Here is a 26,407-nt window from a genome sequence, read left to right as displayed (position 1 = left end):
ATTATTATTATTATTTAGCTGACACTGAAAGGTTGTAAGATAACTGGCTGATGACAGTCCAGGATGAAACAGCAGCACAATCAGTCTAGCACAGAAATAAACGAAAAGTGGACAATTTGGAACCATTTTAATATAGTTGTTACCAAGTGACGCAGAACTGCAATTACATGGTCATTACAAACAATTTCAAGTAATTACAAAGAAGTAAACCATCAGGCAACTGAGGAAAATAAAACAAAAAGAACCAATCAAAGGAACGGGGAAAAATATAAATTGACGGGGGTCCAAGTACCAGTGGTTGCCCACTCGTCTTGGGCATCCTGGTGGGTTATAACATGTGCACGCTACTACACCTGAGAGACATGTGTCCATAAGTTGCACACTTGCTCATGCATCGCTGAGTTTGACCTTGGCATTTGAAGTTGTAGGCTTTTACACATGTGATGCAGCAAGAATTGATTGGCAAGCTAAAGCAGGATGAAACACAAGGACAAGGCCTGAAACCTGAATTTTGCCAGCAAAGATCGTAAATAGGATCCTGCTAGTCTTCTGAGCAGTGTTCTTAGCAGGAATTGCTAGAGTGAAACACCCAGATATATAAATAGATAAAGCTCTACATTGTGTTTGGGGAAAAAATCTGTCCGTTAATTTTAACCAGAAGTTGAGAACGGAGCTGCATGTGCGTTTGAGTCTTGCTTTCACACCAAAAGTCATTAATGTGATGAGCCCACGGCTGGATTCACTACAGCTCAAATGGAAATGCTTGTTGAGGCATGTTCGTCAGCCAGTCGCTGCCCTCATGTTGCATATGTCCTACCGTTGCGTTTAAGTGTAGTATTATTGAGTGCTTTAACCCGCTTCCACGGGCGTGTTGTGTGTGAATCGCTAACGTGCTAACACGCTAACGCTAAATCCAGCAGGCTTTCCTGTGCACTGCACTAATCATGCCACCTTCATCTCTATTTTCTACCCCCTTTTCCCTCTTTCTTCACTGTTATTCATCCCACCAGTCTGGGAAACTGGAGCCTGAAACACAGTTAAAAGAGTCGAGCCACAAACTGAGGGCTTTTACCCATAAATAGTAACAATATGCTTATCATTAGTGTACTTTGTAGTTTCTAGCTGTGTAAACACTCGCCTTCATTTTCACTTGCAGGTCACAGTTCATGATTTGTTTACTCAAATTCACACCCCAGTTTGACACGCAAGGCTTTTTAAAACAGTAATGGATCTAAGACGTCTCCTTATACAGCTCTTTTTTGAGACTTTGTTTGCATTTGTAGTCAGTGTTTGGGTTTGTGTCTGTCCATGCTAGCATTTCTAAGCTTGACAGTTCTGTTATGTACTTACACGTCTTTTGTCTTTTGTAAATAACATTTGCTGCACTTACTTGAGAAACAAAATGACCATGCTATATTAGTTGCCTGACCTTTTTTGGTTATGCTTTGTCATCAAAAATATGAATTTTAAGACACGTATTAGAAAAGTGACAGAAGGGGTGGCGTCCTGGTTCTGTGTCAACAAAGTGTGTTCAGAACCCAGTTTCACAAAGTGTGGGGATTCTTTACTGAAAATACTGGACAAACTGTCTACTATAACTCAAAGGCTTATTTATCCTCAACATGTTTCCTGTCTTTTCACTTTCTGCGATGTGAACGAGTTCAAACCTTCTGTGATGATTGAGGGGCCCTATGCCATCACATGACGCCTTCACGTTAGAGTTACGGAAATTGGCACTTCCCGTTCTGTGGTGTTCATGAAATAAAACCACATTTCTAGCGAAGGGAGCAGACTGAAAGTATTGGCATACCAACCAAACATCACAGGACGGTACGGAAGGAGTAAAGGTGCGGTTTTCTTGACGCCTTCACACTTTATGAAACCTGAGAGAATCCTGTTTAATGATGCTCTTGTCACAGTGCTGCTTGAATAAACATTTCTAAACAGCTATAGCCAATTGTTAATGTAGGATGAGCATAGTTAATTTCCGAGCCTTTCAAAATTACTTTTCATCCTTTGTTGATTGGTTTAGGTGAGAAACTTCAAACTTTGAAAGCAAATTTGAGTCTTTTTGATGTGAAAGATATAGGACTTGACTTTTATAAGAAGTCTTTCAAACTGGTAGTTCATTCAGCAATATAATAAAAGAGAGTTTTGTCAGGGTTCAAAATCCAGATCTTTTTTTTTTTGCTCTCGTGTCAGGTATTCGATATTGTACAGCATACTAACAGTCTCTTCTTTCTTTGATTCAGGCAATGAACTTGGTAAGTGTTGATTTGATTCAGTTATTGTCAGCCCGTGCTATCCCTGCTTCGCAGCCTCCTGGCTGAAATGCTGCTGCTCCCCTTGGTGGCATTAGCATGGCTCCGCTTCCCCCATCTGTTCGTCACTGCTCTCAACTCATGGCCAGGTGGCGCTGTCAGGGATGAGGCCTTTCTGCCATTAACAAGCTAACAATAAAGGTTCATACTCTCATGCTCCAGCAGGCACTGCGCGTCATTGCTGGACGTTCAAGATTTATAGAGTGGACCTCTTATCCCTTTTAAAACATGCCATCTTCCTTAGTTTGAGAGGCTATCAGAGGAACAAGCTGATATTCAGACTAAGCATAAATACACGTTGGGGTTCCCGTAAGAATATTTTTTTAATTCGCAAAAGAGTTTTTAGATCCGAGTGCTCAAGCTCTACAGCAGAAATTCAACAATGGAGATGTAATATTTTTCTAATATTGCTGAGAGACTGTTTTACTATTTTTCGGCATTTTCCGAAAAGGCTGCTTTTCAGAAAGGCTGGCCTGCAAGTTTTGCAATTTTCAGATTATAGTTTTTCCTCCTTCCAAATACTGCATGTGTTCCAGTATCTTTCCTGTATAGTAATAATCACTTGTGAACTTATTTGAAAGCAATTCTTCTGTGTTGTTTTAGGATTCCTAGACATATAATAAGTACAGATAAATAAATCGAAATTCTTTAAAAGCCCTTTTGACAGACAGAATAACCTTATTTTGGTAATAATCTTAGATTCTACAAGGGATAATCTAAAGATAACATTTGTCTTGATGGATTTGAGTCTAGAACCATGTGGATTGAGAACACAAGTTGACTGCTTTTTTTAAATGCTTTTGCTGCTACCTTTTTGGGAGGCTGTGTATCCCCATCTGCATCCCCCCATTGTCTTTCCCACCTGGATATTTTTCTGTGTTTGTGTTTGTGTGTAAGAGTACCTCTTTCTTCACAAAAACACTTTTGATTTTGCTGAGTCATACCGCTTACATTACTTTGAAGGGAATCTTTCCTCTGTAAAATGTATGCATTCTGTGGGATTTTAGGTCGCAAACTGTGAGTTTGAAATTACAGAGAATCTCATTGTGTTGTCCTTGTGTTCTTGAAAAGCAAGCTTTCCAGAGAATGCTGCTATTTATGCTTCATAGTCATTTATATGCTTGCAGCTGTTTTTAACATTTTTTTCAAATATAGTAAATAGTATTCATTACAATTTGGCACTGTTGCTACAACTTAGACAAATACATTTTTGTTTAGCTTCTCCTGCAGTCTAAGGCTTTAAGACCTTGCCAAAGTGGTAATGCTTTGGATTCCCATGGAAGGATTGAAATACATATAAATTGCATATATCAGTCTGACACATCATGAATGATGGGTATTTTTAAAAAATTGTATAGAACTACAATATTTCAAGTAAGTTGGCATGAACTGACATAATTTATATGAACTGATATTTTATACTTTGTAAAAATAGCAAATAATAATGAGAGAAACTTAAGCAAGTTCACTGGAAATTCCCCTCGCAGAGTTACATATAATATATTTGCCAGGCTTCTATTCCACACTTTTTGTCCAAGGTTTTGGTTCTGAGGCAGGAAACTCAGCCATGTGGGGAGGTCATTGTTTATGCAGTGTAAACCCGCCTCTCAGAGTATCTGTTAGACACCTGCACAGTGAAAAGCTGTGGCACAAAGCCTTTTCATTTTATAAAAACTGGTTATTTGAATTCACATGAAATACTTTTTGGAAACAGGGAATACACCTTATCTCTTCTTCTTTCTGTGTACCTCTTATCTTCTTATCTGTCTCTGTTGATGACATTTTGCTTCTATTGACCTCTTCTATATGGATTTGTGATTGTACAGTATATCTCTAAGAAGAATGATCCAGGCTGTCCAGTCACATTACTCGGCACACATATTCATAAAACTCTATGCAAAACCAACTAGTAAACCTGACCTTATGTATAGTTTTTTTGTGGATACTTAAAAATTCATTTTTATAATATATTAAGAAAAAATTTCAGGTATGTTGTTAAATCATCTCTAATATTTACATGGATTTTATGCTGTAAAAATCTGTTTAAGTGAAATGTAGTCCAGGCACTAGGTACAGTAAGCAGCTGTTTTCTATAGCATGCTGTGTATAGCTGGTTTCCATCCATTTCTTTAGAAACACTATAAAATTTATAAAAGGATGAACTGTGGAAGAGGCCATAAAATCTGCAGTTGAATATGTGAGATATAGTGAGGGAGAGCACAGCTCAGTTCTTTCCAACATTGTTGGTAGCTGAAGGACTCCATTAGTAAATGCAGTTGACCACATATGCTATGCAACTGGGGATATATGTCCCAGTACACCCCAGTGTGGCCTCTAGATCATCTTGATTATGGTGTGTTGGATGCAGTTGTTTTGACCCTGTATGGATCCCTCCTGCCTTTTCTTTCCACACAGGATCAGGCCGCCAAAGACAAAGCTTTGCAGAACATGGCAGCCCTGTCCTCAGCACAGATTGTATCTGCCAGCGTGATGAAGAGCCAACTGCCCCCCCTGCCTCAGCCACCTTACCCACCACCTGCCCGAGTAAGTCATCAGGTGTGGCATATAGAGAATGTAGTGTGCAGAATGCAGCTGACTTATGTTAGAATCTAGAATTGGCCCTTTTAATTGAACAACTATTAATATTCAGTCACATTGCACACCATTTTTTGTATGCTGTGCCGGTCAAAAGTTTGGATACATCTGGGCAATACCAGACAGAAGAGGAAGTGCAAAGCAACCCTAAATCCTTACCTCTGTGGGAATTGCTGCAAAAGAGCTTGAAAGACATGTTGGGTGATCTTCTGCAGAAACTTGTTAACCAAATTCTTTGTGGAAAAAACTAGTTTTGAGCAAGAGTGCTCAAACTTTTGATTGGTACTGTGGGTACAGCTCAGTATGCACATTCATCAAAGATTAACTATGCAGCTCAAGGGTTGTACATACTACAAGGTTATCTTATGATTCATTCATTTCATTCATTATGATGTAAGCATTTTATGATTCAGTCAAAATTCCATTTCTTTGACTCCGAATTAGTTCTCTTGTTGCATCACACCAGCTGGTGCGAGAAATTATCTGTTTATAGCAATACAACGTTTTTTTCTGTTTATCAGATTGGAATTGCATTGTTAATTGGGTGTTAATTAGTTAATGGGTTAATTAATAATTAATGTTAATTAGGTGTCTGTCTTATAGTTCTGATTTTGGGCAATGATGACTATTGGCCCCTCACTCTATTCACATCTCATGCTTCCTTTTCAGTTCTGGTCAGGTCACATCCCAGGACAGCCTGGACCCTCTCAGGAGTGAGTACCTCTTTGCTATTTTCAAGCCCAAGTGTGGGAAAATGATAATGGTGTGGACTGACTGATTGTGACTGGTAGACAAAGGGGGGGGGAAAGTGGGCCAAAGAGGAAAGAGTTGGTGGACAGCGATGGATTGCTGTGGCACATTTAATGGATCACACTTTTCACACATCAGGCTGACTCTTGAGATGAACCCGGGAGGGACTCCTGGGCTCGGTCGCACCAGCTATGCGTAAGTTCTGACTCGGGTCAGAAGCCACGTGGCCCAGTCATGCTAACTCTGCTTATGCTTTTTTTTTGTACACTAACCTGTTGCACATGGCATCAGCTGATTGTTTTACTGGGCAGCATCACTCGGAACAGTCCCACCTCAGAGTAAAGCTGATAAGGAGCATATCCTGGTGAAGGACAGACATCGTATGCCAAATGGAAATGCCTGCCCCTTCACAGTCTTGAGGAAGCAAAATCAATACCAGAACCAGAGAAAGCACAAGGGACACTTTAAACTCCTGTTTCATTTATTCCTCTCAACTCTGAACAATCGTCCTTGCATTGGGTGGATAGTGTGTTTGAAGTTTTTGTTGTGAACGTAGAGCTGGGGTAATCTGGAAGAAAGTGGTTTTCTTGATGTTGAGTCAGAGATGAACTTACGCTTAGCTGGTGCGGTCCAGATATGGTACCACGGTGACCACTTTACTGCACTAGAACTGTTTTGGAACTTGTATAAATATTAGAAATGGAGTGGTATTTCAGGTTGCAATAAGACAAATCTGTACAACATTCCCAAACTCCAATAAAACATGGCATTCATCTGGGATGAAATCAGTCTAGTTTGAGGTTTTGTGACGGTGTATGAAAAGGGGGTTCCGTGTTCTTTCAAGCTGCTTAGAAAGATTGCATATATTAATTGGAACATTTGCGGAGCCTTGTGATTATATACATTATGAGTCAACATTTTGAATACATTAGTTTTCTCGTGGGGCATAATAAGTTACTGAGTTCCATCAGGAAAGGAGCTCACATGTCTTCCCAGCTCTTCTGCAGCAGTCCCCACAGATGTAGGACAGGTGTGGGTTGCTTTGCTTTCACCCTTCTGTCCAGGTCGTCCCATACAAGTATTTTTCGTGTTTCCCCAAACTTTTGATTCTGTACACACAAAGCAGCACATCTTTTCTAGTGCATAAAATGTTAAATCATTTCAGATGTGAAAGGCTTCCTGGTAGGTGTACGAAGAATGATTAAGAACTGCATGGATTTGAAGCACAGGCTTTGATTTTTGTCACCAGTGAAACCACAGCAGAGAATGTCTCATCACTTTCTGTAGTTACTTCCAAAAGTAACATGGAGTCTGTCTTCTCCTGTTTCAGCATCAAACCATTTGCACAGACCCCATACCCCAACATTCAAGGCCCTGTGCCAACGCCCATATCAAGTGAGTAAACAGCCCCGCAGTTAACACGTCAGCAGTACGCCAAGTACAAGATGCCCAAATTGTACGTGTGCTCATGCATATGATTATCAGGTAAAAAATATTAAAATGTATATGTATGATCTTTATAAATACAACATATTAAAACCAAGGAAGTGTGATTAACATGTAGCTGGTTATGAGTTTAGCAGTGCACAAGAATGAAATGAAAACGATATGATTATGATTATGAGGAAATTGTGTTTATAAGGGTGTGTGTTTGACGTGCCGATCAAGTAGAGGAAGAATCCAGTTCTGGTTCAGAGTGAAGGTAATCTGACTGTTCCCCCGCCTCCCCCAGCCTACGAGCCCCTGCCCGCCCCCCTGCCTCCGGCCGCCACAGCAGTGCCCGTGTGGCAGGACCGGACCATCGCCTCCTCCAAGCTGCGCTTGTTGGAGTACTCGGCCTTCATGGAGGTGCAGCGGGATCCCGAGACGGTAGGTCTTTGCCTTGTAACCCAGTGGTGGTCTCCTACCTAAATGGAGACTGCTGTCGTCCTTCTAAACTTAACTAGAAGTGATTAAAGGCAATATCGTTACATTAATATATAACATTACAAAAATCAGCATCTACATGTATCAGCTTCTCACTATTCGAATGAAGGACCTGCTTTACTACCTCAGCACAGAAACCCAAGAACTTTGTTGTGCTAATGTGTGCCCAAATCTCTGATGCTAATGCAGTCAACATCCTGACATCCCTACCTCTTACCACTACAGTATAGCAAACACCTATTCGTTCACATCGGGCAAACCAACCCCTCGTACAGCGACCCTCTGTTGGAGGCGGTGGACATCCGGCAGATCTATGACAAGTTCCCGGAGAAGAAGGGTGGCCTAAAGGAGCTGTATGAAAAGGGCCCACAGAATGCTTTTTTCCTGGTCAAGTTCTGGGTGGGTGTGATGGCATGCTGAGTCTCAATCCAGCTCCTAAGTAAAATTATATTCAATCACCCTTAAAGGGGGGGGGGTGCTCATCCAGGGGATAATCTGTTAGGAAATGTTGCCAAAAATTATGCATTGTTTTTGACTGGACAATCCTGAATATTGGATATTCTCAAGATGTGTTGGTAAGTTAGCCTAAAGGGACTGGTACAACAATCCCTAAAAGTCTACAAATTATGAAATAATTTCCAGAGAACCTAATTAAAATATATCATTGGATTAGAATAGCATTATTTTTAGCGGTGGGTATATATTTGATGCCACTTGACATTGCAGATGAATGACCAGCTTGTGTTGTCCATGTTGTATTTAGGCTGACCTGAACAGCAGCGGGATGCAGGATGGCCCTGGGTCCTTCTATGGTGTGAGCAGCCAGTACAGTAGTTCTGACAATATGACGATCACCGTTTCAACCAAGGTCTGCTCCTTTGGCAAGCAGGTGGTAGAGAAGGTTGAGGTGAGGCCCCTTCCTGTTTCCTTCCTGCTTCACATCCCCACAGCGTGATGACCATATTCAAACATCCTTCCCTTGTTCTAAACAATCGACGCTGCATTTCAAAAGAGGGGAAAAAAAAAGTCTTGTTTTTTTCAGACTCTGCCTGGAAGTTGGTTACCGATGGCCAATTGCCCATATTTAACTGACCATGTTTAGCACAGTGTGTTGCTGTATATATGGAAGTAAAGTACTGCATGCAAAGCAGTATAGGGCAGTAAAGTACTGCACCTGCTGCATCTAGTATAGTAGTTACTGCTGCCACTCCAGTAAAAATTCCAGCTGTACTGTATGATGGGGTAAATTATTGTAACTTAACATTGTAACATTATTGGAAGAAAGTCAGTTAAATTAATAAATGCAAACGTAATGGGAACGTTAAGTACATAGTACACTGTGATTAGAAAAAAACAACAATTTTATTAGTTGTTATAGAAATTTTAACACACCTAAAAACAGTAGTAAATTTGCATTATACATGCAAGAAATTTATAGTGTGAACAAGGCACACAAGTTCCACGCATACTTGTATTACGTTTTATTGCTTGAGCGTGGTTTGTAGTGAATCATGAGAAATTTCTTGTTTTGTTTCTTCATGCCCTAAGGCATTTTACACAGTTTGCTGAGTTTTACTGACATAGTAACTCACTGGACCAAAAGGAAGCCTCATGATCTGATTGTCTGGGATCTTTTGTCCCCTCAGACAGAATATGCTCGTGTGGAGGGTGGAAGGTGTGTGTACCGGATCCATCGCTCCCCCATGTGTGAGTACATGATCAACTTCATCCACAAGCTCAAGCACCTGCCAGAGAAGTACATGATGAACAGCGTGCTGGAGAACTTCACCATCTTGCAGGTATGTGATTTCTTTGCTTCATGTGTGCAGGCTGGGTTGGTGGACCAGTGTGCTGTTCCATCCATCATGTCTGACCTGGTCTTTCTGTTCTCACCCCCAACTTCCTTTCAGGTTGTAACAAACAGGGACACCCAGGAGACTCTGCTGTGCATAGCGTTTGTTTTTGAGGTATCAACGAGCGAACATGGTGCACAGTACCATGTCTACCGGCTTGTAAAGGACTAGGGGTCCTATGTGGAGGAGCTCAGCATCAACTGAGAGCCTGGACATCGACTTCAATGAAAAATGTCAAACCAAAAATAATAATAATTACATGTATACACACACACACACGCACACACAACATGACAACAGTAAACAGAAAAAAAATGTATGTTTTATAGCACAGTGGGTATTTTCTACTATCATTACTAATTTTGTAAAATAGGAAAAGTATGAAGTTGAAAGAGAAAAACAAAAAACTATGCACTACTTTGTGTACGGATTGCGTGTGTGTGTGTGTGTTTGTGTATATACACATACACACACGCACACACAGAGCAAGTTACATCGGTTATGTTCCTTCACTGTTTTCAGGGATGATGTGAGTATATAATTTTGTGAGCCGATGAGGAAGTTTTTACAGTATGTGTTCGCAAAGATTCATCAACAGGAAGTAGGACTAGACATGAGGTTGCAGAATGCGATGACACAAGATAGGTCAAATAAAAAATCAGGCCATTGTAAGCACATAAACTCAGAAGGTTCTGGTAATTCGATGATGGTGTCAAATATACAACCCTGGAGGCAACTGCATGGAGTGACTTTGGAGCCTGATCACTACCTCTTTGTCTTGGATAAAGCTGAAAGCCGAAAGAAAGCAGGGGGTATGAGCAGCTGTGGCTGCTGTCTGGAGGAGGCGGCATTCTGGATTCTGGAAGTGCTCTTTTAAGCAGGGAGTCGTTCGGCAGAGGAAAGCAGAAGGACAAAAGAAGTTGGCATTTTAAATATTTCTGAAAATGTGGGTACGTTCTGAGTTTCCGCCAGCGCAAACAGTGGGGAAAAGGCTCTTCTGTTTTGTTACAGGGGTTCTTTCGGTCAGCTGCGGAACTATACCGAAGTTATGTTTAAATAGGACGTGTGCTTGTTTTTCTTAACTAATTAGGAACAAACGCAAATTGGGGCTGAGTATATCTACCTCCTGGTGCTTTGTGATCTTTTTTTTTGTTTGTTTGTTTGTATTTTTTAAGCCTTAAACCAAGAGCCTGTTTGGAATGCCACAGAAAGGGTACGAGGCCCCTGGCCATGTCGGTACCCAAAGATTTCCAGCACTTAATGGACCCATGCCACAGTCATGCTTTGTGTGTAGCTACCCTTACTTTCACAACCATTTGACGGAGACAAGCGTTGAAGTCAAAGGTGCTGTGACGTCAAATGCAGGGTATATAAAACAAGATGTGTATTTTTTTCTTTGTTTGGAAGCTGCCTTAACACAGCATCAACTGTTTCTTAATAGTGTACCTGGAGATAATGGAGAACATGTTACGTAGGAATAGTCTGAGCATTTGTTCATAATTTTCACAAACCCCTCATTAATACCTTAGCACAGAAGTCAGGTTTTTTTATTCTTCAAAAAAAATGGTTTCTGAAAACTGTATTTTTCATTTAATGTATTCACATGGAATTCAGGCCTAATGTGGTTAATTCTGTTTTTTTTTTTTTTTAACACCCATCGTAAGTGTATGGTATCGCTGCACTCCAGTTGCACAGGTTTTTCATTTATTTAATTTTCTTTTTGAAAATAATTCACAAGTAAACCTAATCAATTGGAAAACAAATGACTGCTGCTGCAAAAAAAGTATGTGGCTGAGATTCTGTTTTCCTTCTAACTGCCATGTGCACTACAGTCACACAAAGGCAAAGTTTTGAAGCAAAAGGTTTTCTTTTCCCCCTTAACTATTGAGAGAAGCTCAGAAATGATGTGCATTACAAGTTCAGGTAGGAAGGACTGCCTACATCCTGTCTTTTTTCCTTGAAAAGGTCATTTAGTGTCTGAGCGCTTGCATTATTTGTAGCAGGTGGACATTGGAGAAAATGGGAACACTAATAATTCACCATGTGTGACACAATGTGTCATTTCAGGGGAAATACAAACAGGTATACAAACACATATTCATGATTTTTCGTATGCATGCGAATGAACAGTTAAGAATAAGATTGACAGCCGTGTTCCCCTACCTTCCCTGTTGTGTATGTATGTGTGTGTGTGTGTGTGTGTGTGTGTGTGTGTGTGTGTGTGTGTGTGTGTGTGTGTATTTGCATGTATTCTTCTTTGAGTCTCTATTTCCTCTATGTAGCAATGGAAATGGTGACTGACAGCCAGTTCAGAAATGACCCGACAAAGGTTGTAATACCTGTTGTTCAGGTTGTGTTGTGTCTGTTGACTGTTCTTAAGTGTGGTTACATCAGGACCTGGGAGGTTTACACATCTGTTCTTCAAACTAATTTTGTCATTGCAAATGGAAAAAAAAAAAAAACCCTATCTGAACATTTTACATCCTCATGGCAATTTCTGGGTGGGGGGAAGGGAGTAAGCAGGGGGTTTGGCAGACTACTCCGGTCAGTCTCTGGACACAGGAGTGACCGGTATATGTGTAGCAGGGGATGTCTGACAATACATGAAATTGTGGTTTATTGAAACAGTGCATTTCTCTGTGTCTTTCCCTTTTGTAACGCTCATTTTCCAGGCCTTTCAGTAAGAGCTTCCACATCCATTGTATACTGTGTTTGTTGTTGTTGTTTTTGATATTGTTTAGGTATGTGTATGAATTCTAAGCTGAAAGGGAGGGGGGATGTTATTTTGTATTTTTCCCCCTTTTTCATTTGGTGGTGCCTTGGTTCCAAACAGTGCGTTGCATTCTTGTATATTCTGTTCTTTACAATGTGATGGGTTGTATCTTATAATCTGTGTATTGTGTATAATCTACAAATAAAAATACGCATGGTGCCTTAGAAAGCCATTTTCTTCTGAAAATAATGAAAACACAAAACTGAGTGTGAATGGTATTTTCATTGTCCTGTTTCAGAATGGGCACCACTGTGTTTTACATTTACTTGTGTACATTAAACCAGTGGTGCCATGTCAGCAGGGTAAATAAGAGGATGGTTATAACTATAAATGCATTACATACTAGAGATACCACTTTAAATGTCCCAATGTCCTGTTCAGCACACCTTGTAGTAGTGCGATTTAGAAGGTTTCCTTCAAATGTGCTGGGACTTTTAGCTGTATATGTAAATATGTCATTTTAATAAGTTTCTAGAAGAAATTCAGATATTGTTATGCTCTGCAATAAGTTCAGATGTGGGTTCCTCACTCTGGCTGTATAACTCTTTACAGCTTCGTGCACTATAATTCTGATTATATCCAATTCATGTCTAAAGAGTTTGAACTGAGATGCAGTGTGATGCTGATGCAGAGATTAATATTTGCACCATTGCAGCTAAAATGAGTTTTGCCATAATCGGTTCTTTAGTAATCCTCATCTTCAGGACTTGAGCAGGCCATCCATGTTGTACACAAATAATGTGTCTTAATGAAAAAGAAGAACAAACTAATAAATTGATCTAGAAAACAAGAATATCTGGACTTCTTCAAATAAATGTCATCTTAAAATAATAAGATACTCTAACTTTTTACCCATACTGCATTGTTCATACTATGGCTCTACTGCTAACACACACAATGAGGGTGATGTAGGCATTCTTGCATGGTGTCATCCTTGAACTGAAATGTCGTGCTTATTGAGTTCTGAGATCCAATGTTTGTGCTTTCTTATGAGAAGAACCAGGCAGTTGTCACAGCTTTGTTTCACAAGGCACAAGCTGCAGTGTGGTAAAGGACCAGCTGAATCACAACCTTACCACGTTGATGTATTTTTCAGTAATGCTTGGAGTGAGACTGATAAGGCAATGTCTAGAATGATTCCATTTCAGATTACCCCTTGGACCACGTGCTGATACTCTTCACTGAGGTTCAGTACTATGGCGGGAAAGCAGTTATTGTGAATTTCCCTGCAGGGATTAATGTAGTACTTATTCCAGTTTGTTGGGGGCACAGACTTGATTTCAATGTGGCTTTTTCATTTCATAAATTGTGGCTCTTAACAACATTGACGGTACCTATTAACACATATTATTAGTAGTGCACGGCCTGTTTAACCTTGATTTTGTGTACAGGGCTGAAATGTAGGGAGAAACATAACTGCAGAATACTTTTCCGTTAATGACCTGCAAACAACCCTGCAGTGAGCTATTGTTAGATGCCAAGAGTTGATAATCTTTAATGTTTTAATTTGAAAATAATGTTAATTACATGTAAATAATCCCTCTGAAACTAAATATAATCCAGGAAACAGTAGTGTCCAAAACAGACTTCAATACTGTTTTTACACCATCTTACATAAGTGAGTACGGATCAAGCTATCATTCGTTTTTACTAACTCAGAGTTTGGAAATAAACACTTGGGATCCAGATACTAGTTGAATGAATTTCAGGCTTCAGAAAAGTTTTCAGGATTGCATCTTTCAAAGACATTCCAGCATTGACTGACTCACAGAGTACATATGCATTTATAATAAAATATGAAAATACAACAGATGATGCTGGAGCCATGATTAAAAATGAGTCAGTCTGTCTGTGTCACGTGTCATATAACATAACGTAGTCAGACAGAGACAATTACACATACTTCTCAAGTAGGTGAGGAATTTATTGACCACACTCTTTACCCTCGTGTGAAGAGTGCATGCAATAAACGAATGTAATAAAAGTATGTTATAAAACACTGCGAATACACACACAGAGCCCGAAACTACGCCCAGCAGCGTGAACGTTTCAGACGTCACACACAACATTGACCAAGATAGAGGATACTCTGCAGGCGCATGGTGGGCTTTGAAGTTCTGCACATGTACACTGCACTACATGCACTACATGTACCAGAATGCACAGCAGCGGACATCCTCGAAACTGGCCAAGTGAAATGAATAAAAGGGCTGAGAGAGCGGTGTCCGAGAGGAAAACTTCGTGCGAAGGATTTTCTGGAGAAGTGCAGGTAGGAGTGCGGGTGATTGACGTTACACGTTTCTTTGAGTCCGGACACTCGCTGTGAATACGACAACTATCCCGTGTCAAACGGCCGCCGTTTTTTGTCTTCAGTGTTCCGTCATCTGGACCGTAATTTCCGCTACATTATCATATGCTTTCCTTTCGTCTCCCTTAGACTTAGTTTAGTTTCTCCCGAGTCCCGGCGTCCACCTCCGACCTCGGGCTTCACCAAGGAACGGCGCCCTTTTCACTTTTAAACACTAAATATGCGCGCACTGTCTAACGGTGAAACTCGCACTCACTATTGTATTGTTCGAACGGTCGATAGGACTACGATCATCATCAGCTCAGTCTACGTCACGTGTCTGCATTTATTTATTTATTTATTTATTCTTTACTTTTAGTTTAGCAGATCAGATGCTTTTTTTTTTTTTTTTCCAAACAAACTTTGCGGCGTGTATAAATACGTTATATTCGAAGTGCGTAAAAAGGATAGTTTCCATCTGTTACTGTTAGTGTGTATTTAAAAGTGCTGTGTGTGAGGGTGTAGGCACGTCCGGCTTGAAACCGCGTCTAGCGCTTAACTTAAGCCGATAAGGTCGCGAGCTGTGCCTCGAGACGAGTTAATAAAATTTGTATATGTAAGTTTAAATCCCGGAGGGTGAAATCATGTCTAAGTATGCGCGCAAGAGCAACCCGCCGTGTTCTGAATTGACCGCTGTTAAAAGCTTACATATTTTTAGCTTTTTTTTTTGATAAACATAAAAGCTTATATTTATCCATTATCTGTGTATGTCTATTTATATGTAAACGTTTCTCACAAAAATGTATGATTAATCATTAAGTCTAAAGTTTGTCATCACTGCACTTTTTTTTTTTAATAAATCGAGTTACTCTGCTAGAAATATGAATATCATGTGACACTAGCGCCCCTTTTGTTTGGCTTGGCAGCAGGGGGCGTAGTGGCTAAGGACACATGTGTAATGCTGTACCTGGCTTGATCAGGGTATGTATGCTGAATTATTTCAGTAAAAAGGGCCCAGGTGTAAAAATAAGTCAAACACTCCTGAGTCATTTTGGACAGAAGCACCACAAGCAGTGAACTGGTAATTGTTGCTGTTTGCAACAGAGGCTTAGAAAGTATAAATAAAGTGCATAATTGTAGCCTTATTTCACTTTTGTTTTGATCGCTTTGTTTGTTGCTAGGTGTAAAGCTCCAGACCCATGCCATTGTCTGCAAAAATTTTTTTTTTCCCCCCCTCCTTTTTCCTATCTGATCATATGTGGTCAGGTAGCAGCAGTCACATGCATCCATCACACATTGCCATGTGTTGTATTGACTGTCGATTGTTTTATTTTATGGTCCCTGGCTATGGAGAATTGTGTCTCAGGAAACAAATTAACACGTTCTCCAAGTGCTGGACTGCGGCGATGCAGGTTGCTGCTCTTGTTCCTCCCAAGTGCCTTAATGACTTATGAATAAGCTCCTTCTGGAGGCCCTTTTTACTGGGCCCTGCAGTCCACTTTAAGATGTCTCAGAGGAAGTATGTTATACCGTCGCTGCCAGACTTGTTGCTCACATGATCGCGCCCTTATTTGACCTCGCTAAGGCTGCCTGAGGAGGCCTCATCACCTTGGATTAGATGTAAAATGAACTTTATTTCCACCTCTTAAAGGGATCACTTGGAGTTGGGTAGGGCTCCCGTTTACCGTTCTCTGTCCGGTTTGTAGACACCAGGAGGACTGCGTTTACGCATTAATGCTTGTTGTTTTTTGTCGGTGTAACTGACATTCAAATTGTGTGCCAAGCCTGTTTTGAATTTTGAATGTGATTTGTTAGCAGACTGGAGGTTTTAAGTGATTCCAGAGAGGTTGTGTGCAATGGGGTTAAGAGGACCGTTGAGGCGCTGTGCTGCAAGGTTGGCCGCTGAGACGTGAGATTAAATCGTGTTGATGTGGAATTTTTTTCTTTTCTCTTTCTTGTGATCGTAGGCAGCTTTCAGAGTCTGACCTATGGCTGATGTGGCTGCTTTCACACAGGCGCTGACACATCGCCCTTCAGTTGCCATGGCGACAGGCTCTCCCATTAGCCTCCGTGTGTTTTCTCTGAACTGCTGGTAAGTTCCAAATAGTGGAACACTGCACAAGTGGTGTGTGTGGGTTTTTTTTTTCTTTTAACTGAATTTCATTTCTTCTTAAGAAATGTTTACCATCAGTTGAGAACTTGCAAGTCATGTCCTTATATTTCAGTTTCATGGTTATTCAACTGTTTTTGTCCAAGTTTTTCCCAGGTAAAATGATGGGTATAAATGAGTAATCGCACTGGGAAGCAAACCCAAAAGTCAGCACTTTCAGATTTTTTTCCTGGTTTTACAAGCTTGTGATTTGTGTATGCAATGTTGGTTGCCTTGTCAGCAGTTTGCACATGGACCAACAACTGACCACTCAGCAAAGTTGGCTCAAGTTATCACGAGTAAATATGATTTGATGGACAACCTTGTGATAAATGTAGTACATTATGCTAAAAGGTTCCTACCTGAATCTGAGTGTGACAAGACTGTAAAGGTGAACTCCCCATATTTTATTCTCATCCCAACCCTTCCCACCATACCAGTGACATTAATTATGGGCTGTTTAGTGATTCCCTCAATTTTTTCCAGAATAGCACTAAAACATGTACTGTTAGTGGCTCACAGAATCGTCAGTACAATGTGCACTAATACGTCTTCCCAGATTTATCCATAACTGTGCAGCTGAAGAATATTAAATACTTTACTGCAAAACCTGAATGTATTTTTAATTAGCGTGAAGCCCCTGTAGTTATGGATACACATTAAATGTCTGTCTTTCGTCCAGGGGCATCCGTTACCGTAGCCTGCACTGCACACCGCGGTATGAGATGATAGCCGAGCTGCTGAGCAAGGAGAAGCACGATGTTGTGCTGCTGCAGGAGGTCAGTGGAGAGCATGCGATGCAAGCGCCTCTAACCGGAACTTTCTCAAGTTAGTTTCGCAACCTCATCTGTACAGCTTTAGTCCCTGATCTCAACGCTGATTTATTTAGCATTTCCGTTAAACCATTTTGTTGGGTAGTAAATACTTCGAACTTTTAGTGATTTTAACATTTGGTTAAAGTTCTTGGTGTAAGTGCACAGCCAGCAATCCCTTCCTATACAAGGCATCTGTTTACTGTAAGCATTTCAATAGACATCCTGTTTGAAAGAAATCAGTGTTAGGCTATGAACTCATATGCATGCTTAATTTCTCATTTATTTATTCTGCACTGATGATCAAGATGCACATTTGTTCATTTCTACCAGTCAGTCTTCAAGTTTGTTTTAAAGAAAAGGTTTGTTGTTCTGTGTTAAACTTTTATTGAAATGATGAGTTTGGTCAAAGTGACTTGCAGCATTAACCAGTTTACAATGATTTTCCCACAACAGTAAAGATGTACTGTGTCTTTTGGTAGTATTGTCTGGTATGGTGCGACTACCTGCTGACAAGTATTTAACACTGTTTGCTCCATAGGTATGGAGTGAACTAGACTACCTCTTTTTAAAGAAGAAACTGGCATGCTCCCATCAACACTCCCATTATTTTAAAAGGTAGTGGAAAAACAAGCCACTCTTAACTAAAGTCCTGCATTTCACTTGGTTGATTTAACTCCACTGCAATGTGTCCGTTGACTGAAACTCAATGTGTTCAGTGAGTGTTTTACACCTGTCCTGTTACCAATATGTTTTCCATGCTGCTTAAGTGTCATCCCTCCCCATAAATATTATTGCCCTGTTCTTATCTGTTGTCATTCTAAGTATTGTTGCTGTAGAACATCTGGTTTCCACATGCTGTGTTTAGCGTATAACGTTTATGACCTCCGACCTTAATAGTTAATCGTTACTTCTGACTTCTTGAAAGGCTTAGATTTCATATTAGTCTGAAATGCACCGTTTGCTATTTTGATCTTTTAACCTATTTTATACTGACAGAATTACTAACATGTAAATATTAAATACTGATATTTCAGCACCCCTTGAGTTCACATCCTAAATTGAAATGGTTAGTTACCCCCTACCAATGTATGAAAGAGTAACTTTGTAAAGTCATTTTAAAATATAATCACCACTGTGGGATATTTGATACAAATCTGTTCTTTGTACACAGTGGCGTCATAGGAAGCGGTTTGGCTGTTTTTTCCAAGCACAACATCCAAGATGCGTTTCTTTACCGCTATTCTCTGAATGGCTACCCTTACATGGTAAGTATTCCGCCTCATTAAATTAGCTGTCAGTGAGTGTGGATGGGTTTGTGCACAGTATAACATTAAGGTTTAACTGGCTGTGCAGTGTGTTCAGTGGGGAAAATGGCAATCCCCCTTGGTTGGCATAATGTTATGTTGGTGCTGCTGCTGAAAAGACCGATGCCTGTCGACGGTTGAGCCGTAAAAGGAGTTTCAAACCCTGCTTCTGCTTGGTCAGCCCATCACACTCCAGCTGTCCCTGCTCCCCCCCACCCCAGCTGGTTGCTATAGAGACTTGCTCATAGACAGTGCTCTGTATACACTGCTCCTTCAGGCCCACCATGGCGACTGGTTCGGCGGGAAGGCTGTGGGACTCGTCATTTTGAATGTCTGTGGGCTGACAGCCCACGTTTATGTTACACATGTAAGTATAACTCATAAGTATTGTTTTGAGGTGTGTTTTTATGGATGTTGTTGTAAATCTGGCATTCTGTAAGTTGTCTCTGTGTACTAGGAACTAATAAAGCCTCCAATAATACTGATCTGTGTTTTGGGCATTATGGGACAACCTGGTTCTGTTTGTTCAATATTAACCCTTTTGTTTCTTTACCTCTAATGTTGCATTAGACTGGGGAAGCTGCTTCTATAAATTGGCACACAATTAACAGCCTTGTTGATACCTGTGTGTTTTGATCAAAATGTTCAGATTTTGCCTTCTTGGCTTACAATGTAGGGTCTGTAAAGTGAATTAAAGAAAATATGTATATTTAAAAAAATTTGAATTATACTTTTTGTAGCATGTACAGTACATCTAGTAACTATTACAATTAAAATAAGTGAAAAGGTCATCTTCACGCAATCCACTGTGGACTGTATACCACCGCTCGGTATGCATGCTTTTTTATCTTTTTGCCACTTTTGACTTTGTTCATTTTGTCCTCTGGGGCTATAATGCGCCATTTCTTACTGAACCTGTTAGAATCAGCAATGCTCATGAACACCAAATACAGCTGTAAACACAAGTTGAGCGAAGGAGGGGATGTGTTTTTACTGGCATCCACTGGCTCTGCCTGCAAGCGCTGTAAAGTGTGATTTCCTAAAATTTCATTTTCATTTCTCCAAAGCAATTTACAACCCATTTACACAGCTGGGTAATTTTGTTGTAGCAATTTGGGGTAAGTACCTTGCTCAAGGGTGCTACAACTGAAGGTGGGAATCAAAGCTGCAACCTTTGGCTCAAAAGGCAGTAACTCTAACCATTGCACTTCCAGCTACTCATCAAAAAAAAAAAATGTTTTTAGGAGGGAAGTTTTCAATTTTGTTTAGAATATCTGTAACAATTGAGCAGCCACTGTGATATAATTTTACACACATTTTCAGAACTGCTTGTCCCATACGGGGTCACGGGGAACCGGAGCCTAACCCGGCAACACAGGGTGCAAGGCTGGAGGGGGAGGGGACACACCCAGGACGGGGATGCCAGTCCTCCGCAAGGCACCCCAAGCGGGACTCAAACCCCAGACCCACCAGAGAGCAGGACCTGGTCCAACTCACTGCACCACCACGCCCCCCTCTAATATAATTTTACTTTTATTCAAAATTATCTGATATGATTATGGTTGAGACAAAGACACATTAAGGGCCAAAATATGAAGGTACAATGAGGGGGGAATAAAGCAGTGCTTTTCAAATTAACATACAGCATACCCATGAACTCAAACATTAACATAAAAAAAATAACAATATGCACACTGCACTATCCAGAATATTACACATCTATTGCATACACAACTATTTTAAACATTTCCAAGGCTTCATGTTTTGCTGTTCTAGTTCAACTTAAGTACTTTGCACAAAGGTAGAACGGTAACAGTATGTAGGGCTTGAACTGGCAACTGAGTGTTTATAAGTTCAAGTCCTTATTCTTTATGGTACCTTCCGATGCCATAAACTCAGCTAATGCTATTTATAGCTCATGCAGATGTGGAGAAGGGCACGTGGGTACGTCACGACCGATGGGGCATGCTGTCAGGGAGTTGTAGCTGAGTAACTTTGGGTAACAAATAAGAGGCTGAGCTTATGTCTACCTCCTGTAACGGCCTTTGTGGCTGGTCTGCAGGAGAAGGGCTTCTGCCAAGAGCCTCCTCTCCTTTCCTCCCATTTTCCTAGCTATGTCTTATCTACAACAGTCTACATTTCAAGGTTTTTCCTCTGAGAGCGTTCATTCCACTTAGATGGCACTTTCTAAGTTACAAAAGTTTGCAAACGTTTCAGAATGTGGTGTGATCTCCAGGTAAATCAGAGTAACGGACAAATACAACGTGCCTAAGCCAATAACATGAAGAGTTGTGCTACTTTTCACCTTTGCTGAATACGTCATTCAGGCATTCGCAGTCTGGGCAGGAAAAAGTACATTTTTGCTCATGAGCTGTCGTCTTGCCCCCACAGCTGCATGCTGAATACTGCAGGGAGCATGACTCCTACCTGCCCCACAGAGTGGTCCAGGCCTGGGAGCTGCAGCAGTTTGTCCGGTAAAGGGGGTGGGGGTGGGGACAACAGGTGGGATGAGTCTGAGTGTTTGTCACCGATGTGGACCAAAAAACCACTCTCTTTTTCTGTGTTTTACTTAATATTCTGAAGTCCTGCATGAAAAAGTACAAATTATAAAAGTGACTTGATCGCTAAGTGTCGCTGTTAGAGCTGTTGTTCCATAATAAGTCCTCATGACTGAAAGTTAACCGTTATTTGTTTTTAAATGCTGCTTCACAGTCACACGTCCCGAGGAGCTGACTTGGTGATTTTGAGTGGGGACCTGAACATGCATCCCCAGGACCTCGGCACGCGCCTCCTACGGACGTACACCAGGCTCCAAGACTGCTACGCCGAAACCGAGAAGTTTGATGTACGCTAAATAACCGGAGGGGAGGAAAAACTCCACAGATCAATTGAATATTTTTAACTGTTAAATTTGGTTGTAGATATGGAAGCGCTTCCTGTGAATAAAGACTGTAGTTGTACATGGTTTTATCCTGTAATGCATTATATAGATGCATTATTTTCTGAAGCGCAGCCCCAACCATAAACCTGTTAGGTGACTTTTTCTTTACTCTTGACTGTTTGGTGGTCGGGTTTGCAGGGTTGCGAAGAAGGTTTTACCCTGATAGCGGAAAATCCCTTCACCAGTAAGGAGGAGCTCCTTCCTTTTGACAAGGGGATCAGAATAGACTACATATTCTTCAAGGTGGGTGACTACAAGGGTTTGAGATGAAGGCAAGTTCAGGAGTTTAATTTTACAGTGATTCTTACTGCTTTCTATGAAGGGCAAGGATGAGGACTTGTTGGAAAGAGCCCTGCTGTTGTACTTAGATGTTTAAGTTCTTTAAACAGGTCCTATTAGGTGGATCTTCTCTCTAGCGTGTGCTTTAGTTCATGTTTAATTTGTGCCTGACAACAAAGCAGAACAGTTAATAACAAAATTCAGAGAAATGTGAGATTTTTGCAGTAAACTTCTGCTGGAGTTGTGGCTCCCCCCCCTTTTTTTTTCCAACAGGGATCCAAGAAGGTGTGTGTGAAGTGCAAGCTTTTTTCTACCACGAAGGGCTCTGTCCCAGGAAAGCCCTTCCCCTACTCAGACCACGAAGCACTCAGTGCTGATCTGCTGCTGCTGCCACAGCAGGTGACAGAGGCAACTGGGAGAGAACATGAAAGCTGTGACACAGGTACCGACCAGTCCGGTATGGGTGGGGTATCCAGTTCTTGAGTATATTTACTTATCCGATTTATTTTACTGATTATTTTTATGTCTTCATTTAGCTGATGCTTTTCTCCAAAGTCACTTACAGTGTTAATTTACCTACAATTATCTACCCATTTGTACAGCAGGGTAATTATTTATTTTTTTTACTGGAGCAATTTTATGGTAAGTAACTTGTTCAGCGGTATTACAGCCAGAGGTGAGATTCAAACCGGCAACCTTTGGGTCTGAAGGCAGCAGTTATAGCCACTGCAATACCAGCTGTCCTTAATACAGAATTCTACCCAGACTGTGGGAGTCTTGCTGATCATGTAGTATGGCTCAGCTCATGTGTTCGCACTTCTCACCCTGCATGTCAGTGTAAACATGGCAACAGCTCAGTAAGGCGACATATTTTCCCACACTTCATTACATCATAGCTGCTGCAGCTCACTGTGTGCTTTCTTCATATGACGACTGTTACCCTGTGTGTTGCGCTTTTTGAAAAAACAAAAAAAATCTGCAGAATCTGACTGGTGTACGGATGAGTGACTCATTGACCTGTGAGGAGGTCTTCCCCAAGGGATGTGAAAAGGATGCAAGAGAAGTGTCATGTGCCTCCCAAAATTAATTGCAGTTTTCTTTCTGATGGAATTCAAAAGTTTTGAATTTTTTTAATAATTAATTCTGTGAATTAAAATGAACATTAATTGGCATGGAGGTGGCATGGTGACGCAGCGGGTAGTGCTGCTGTCTCACAGTGCCTAGACTGTTTGGCATTGGTGCAAATTCAGCTCGGTCTGTATGGATTTTGCATGTTTTCTCTGTGTCTGTGCGAGTTTCCTCCAGGTGCTCTGGTTTCCTCCCATAGTCCAGGCATGCAGTTCAGGTGTGTTAGATGCTCTAAATTGCCCATAGTGTCTGAATGTGTGTTGCTACCAAGTTGATCAGAACATTTTGTTCAATGAAAGTTAGTGAGTGAACATTCATTGCTGAGCTAAGTATGCTTACATACCTCATTGAATTTTTCTGTCCGTATTATTATGTCTATTTATGATTGGATCATTTATTCCTCTGGGGAAAGGTGGGAGGTATAACTATGAAGATCACTTTTAAATGAGGTATGAGGGTGAAAAGGTTCACAATATCCGCTCTTCAAATATGCAAAGACAACTGGACATGGTCATGATCGTTACAGCTTCAGAATGATTGAAAAAAGTGTTGCTTTTTACTAGTGTTTGACAGACAAGTCTGCATCGAAAACTCTTTGGTGTGAAATGCACCTTTTTGTCTCGCAGTTGTATGTTGCTTTGGAGAAAAGCATCCACTGAATGAGTGAGATGAATAAGTGACTCATAATAACTAAAATAAGTAATTCATAATAACTGCTGAGTGAATCTCATGTGTTCGAAGAGCAGCTCATTATAAGAATGTGAAATTATGTTATGATGCTGATAGACAGAATGCCTTGTACCCAAACAATGTCTCCCCTGTCCCCCAGATGCCCTCGCTGAGCTGGTGAACACTGTGACGGAGGCCCGCACCGAGGTGAAAGTGGGTCTCCACTATGCCGAGCGCATGCGGCACACAGCGGCGCGCACGGGCCTATTGGGGCTGGCACTGTTGCTCCTGGAGCTGGCCATCGGTGCCGTGCCCTGGCTGACCCCCAGTGCCCAGCAGCCCTTCCCACAGGCCTCCTTTTATTTACTGGGGGCACTGTGCTTGGCCACGTTGCTGGGTGCCCTGCTGCTCTACGTATTCCACTGTACACAAGTCAAAGCTCTGCAGGGTGCCGAGGATCAGATGAGGCTGGCGGTCGGAGCTTTGCAGGAGAAGCTGCGGGGACGACCGCTGGGCCAGCCTGGGGACCTACTCTGTGATGTCGGGGTCCCCTCCGAGCCAACCCTGCTGGATCCTAAGGAGTGAGGGGATTAACAGGGAAGAGAGTAGCTAGACTGTGGCAGCACCAAGTAACTGGCCCTTGATATTGACCCTACCCACATCTCCAGTCCTACCTCACCTCTGGCTATTTTCCCCTGCTAAGTGAGCAGCGAGCTTTAAATCAGTCCAGGGTTGAACTGAAACTTATTGTACCACATCAGGAGCAGCATGCTGGGAAATATGTAGCACGTACTGTACAGTGGTAGTCCTAGCATTGCTAGTTTTTCCATTGTGATGACACCCTCCATAAACTCAAGCCTGTACCGCCACTGCTTAACATAGCTCTGCTAATTTCCCAATATTAATAATGCGAATCGCATAACGGAAGTTATGCAAGAATGTTAACGTCGGGGGACTAAGCAAATAAGAGAAAATTAATGGAAGCAATAATGACACAGCCATCGCATGACTTTTTTTTATTGTGTAAGGAAAAGTTGTCCTTATTTTTGCATTTTTTGCATGTTTTTAAAGTTGCAGTCCCAGGACCAAAAGATGGGAGAAGCTTTATACTGTCCCATGGGGTAAACGTGTTATGACCAGTGTGTTACATGTGTGGGTCCCTGTTGAGCAGGCAGACAAGGTGGTGTGTGTGTGTGTGTGTGTGTGTGTGTGTGTGTGTGTGTGTGTGTGTGGGATTTTCCCTTGAAACACACGGGGCTCGGTCCTTAGGGGCAGTTATTTGGGTTCCTCATGCAAAACGCACCAAGCGTTCATGATTAAGGTGCATGTTTACAACACACAGCGTGTCTAGTGTGTAGGGATTATTTGGCTCCTACAGGGTTGGAGCAAACGTTGGTTCATCACCACAATGTTGTGTTTGACGGTTCTCATGTTTTGGTTCCTTATTTCACAGGAGAAGCACACAAATGCAAGCACAGAAATACCATTGGTTTTTATTATATTTACCATCTTCAGCTCAGGAACTAGTACTGTACTAGTAAGACTTACTATATCAGATGGGCCACTCAATGTTCTGTTGGTTTAAGTGTTACAGAACAAGGACTGGCCAGCTTTACACTTTCTTTTACTTTGGCGTTCATCAACAGCTGGTAATGTTGACTTTTTAGATGTACTGTATTCTTTTCATTGGTGCATAAATATAATATTTTTGCATTATACAAAAAATATTCTCTTGTACACCTGTACTAATCCTGTAATATAGCTTTGATTTGTTATAAGCTACATCAGCAGGGTAACTGAAATTTGTAGCTGTTAAGGGCTGCAAGGGTTTTTTTTTTTTTTTTTTTGATTAAGAATTCTTTACTGAGATTTGATGACCCTCCAAGTGAATTTAGTAACATGAAAGGTTTCAAATGAAAATATTTCTGTTGCCTGACAGCATGTTACCTGTTGTCTTGCACTTTTTCAGTGTATTAAATATTTTAAATATTGGCGTGAGTATTTTAAGTTGTGCCTAGATAAACAATTGCCTTCTTGAACCAGAGTATAATATAATAGTGTAATTTTACAGAATCTCTTGAAGTACACAAGTTGCATTAAATTTCTGAAGGGTTTGTATAGTTTTAAGAAACCATTTGATTCATTGATTGTACTGCGGGAATGCTGTAGGAAGCAAAGTTTTGTAAAGGAAAGACTGGGCAAATTTTGTCATCCAAAACGTGTACACTGGAAAAAAAATTGTATAACTACGTAGAACAATTCTTGGAACGTTGTTTTTGTTGCGGTAGTTTCCTGGGAGAACGGACGCTTTTCAGAACAGCTATCAATAGAGTCGCCGTGAGTCAACGTCAACTCAACGGCACCAAACAATAACAACAACAGTTTACTGTAGTGTGTTTATAAATGTCTGAGGGGGAAACGTTTAGCCAGACTGAATGATGTCCCTTGTTAATATAACCAAATTGCCTTTTTCCATAAAAATCCTGTGTGAAGTGCAGAATATTTAAATTCTTACACATATCCACCACAAGGTGACAGTGTAGTGCAAAAAGATGGCTTTTATTTAAACGTCCGTACACATATTCACCACAAGGTGGCAGTGGAGTCCTGTATAGTT

The 26,407-nt window shown here is 41.0% G+C and overlaps 2 protein-coding genes across 11 annotated transcripts in view; both read left to right on the top strand.

Moving 5' to 3' along the window:
- Positions 1–12,382, top strand: part of tead3a (TEA domain family member 3 a) — a 55,135-nt gene extending 42,753 nt beyond the window's left edge. For 5 of the 9 annotated variants that reach the window (XM_018760487.2, XM_018760486.2, XM_018760489.2 and 2 more), the window contains 10 exons: positions 2,253–2,264; positions 4,737–4,865; positions 5,586–5,629; positions 5,805–5,861; positions 6,997–7,061; positions 7,399–7,535; positions 7,818–7,991; positions 8,356–8,499; positions 9,239–9,391; positions 9,503–12,382. In XM_018760487.2, coding sequence (XP_018616003.1) covers positions 2,253–2,264; positions 4,737–4,865; positions 5,586–5,629; positions 5,805–5,861; positions 6,997–7,061; positions 7,399–7,535; positions 7,818–7,991; positions 8,356–8,499; positions 9,239–9,391; positions 9,503–9,616 — 1,029 coding nt within the window. In that variant the 3' untranslated portion in view covers positions 9,617–12,382. The remainder of the gene's footprint in view (positions 1–2,252; positions 2,265–4,736; positions 4,866–5,585; positions 5,630–5,804; positions 5,862–6,996; positions 7,062–7,398; positions 7,536–7,817; positions 7,992–8,355; positions 8,500–9,238; positions 9,392–9,502) is intronic. The other 4 variants (XM_018760492.2, XM_018760490.2, XM_029246177.1 and 1 more) reach the window with 1 other exon arrangement.
- Positions 12,383–14,400: 2,018 nt separating this feature from the next.
- smpd2a (sphingomyelin phosphodiesterase 2a) lies at positions 14,401–24,982 on the top strand. 2 transcript variants are annotated; one of them, XM_018760184.2, is made up of 11 exons: positions 14,401–14,487; positions 16,473–16,597; positions 17,337–17,433; positions 18,008–18,084; positions 18,641–18,734; positions 19,051–19,140; positions 21,165–21,247; positions 21,486–21,618; positions 21,853–21,957; positions 22,267–22,435; positions 23,951–24,982. In XM_018760184.2, the coding sequence occupies exons 2-11, from the start codon at positions 16,494–16,496 to the stop codon at positions 24,373–24,375; spliced, it is 1,377 nt and encodes a 458-aa protein (XP_018615700.2). In that variant the 5' UTR covers positions 14,401–14,487; positions 16,473–16,493; the 3' UTR covers positions 24,376–24,982. The 2 variants fall into 2 exon arrangements, with proteins under 2 accessions (XP_018615700.2, XP_018615701.2); XM_018760185.2 differs by lacking the exon at positions 14,401–14,487 and adding an exon at positions 15,263–15,917.
- The last annotated feature ends 1,425 nt before the right edge of the window (positions 24,983–26,407 follow it).

Source organism: Scleropages formosus, chromosome 19 (genome assembly GCF_900964775.1).
Source record: "Scleropages formosus chromosome 19, fSclFor1.1, whole genome shotgun sequence".
NCBI lineage: Eukaryota > Metazoa > Chordata > Actinopteri > Osteoglossiformes > Osteoglossidae > Scleropages > Scleropages formosus.
Note: the sequence above shows the minus strand (reverse complement) of the source record. Positions and strands in the feature narration are given on the sequence as shown.

Bases quoted from the DNA above. Each gene is read 5' to 3' on its own strand.
- smpd2a (XM_018760184.2), top strand. From the start codon at position 16,494: ATGGCTGATGTGGCTGCTTTCACACAGGCGCTGACACATCGCCCTTCA. The intron at 16,598-17,336 runs GTAAGTTCCAAA...TCTTTCGTCCAG, and splicing joins GTGTTTTCTCTGAACTGCTG to GGGCATCCGTTACCGTAGCC. The intron at 21,248-21,485 runs GTAAAGGGGGTG...GCTGCTTCACAG, and splicing joins GAGCTGCAGCAGTTTGTCCG to TCACACGTCCCGAGGAGCTG.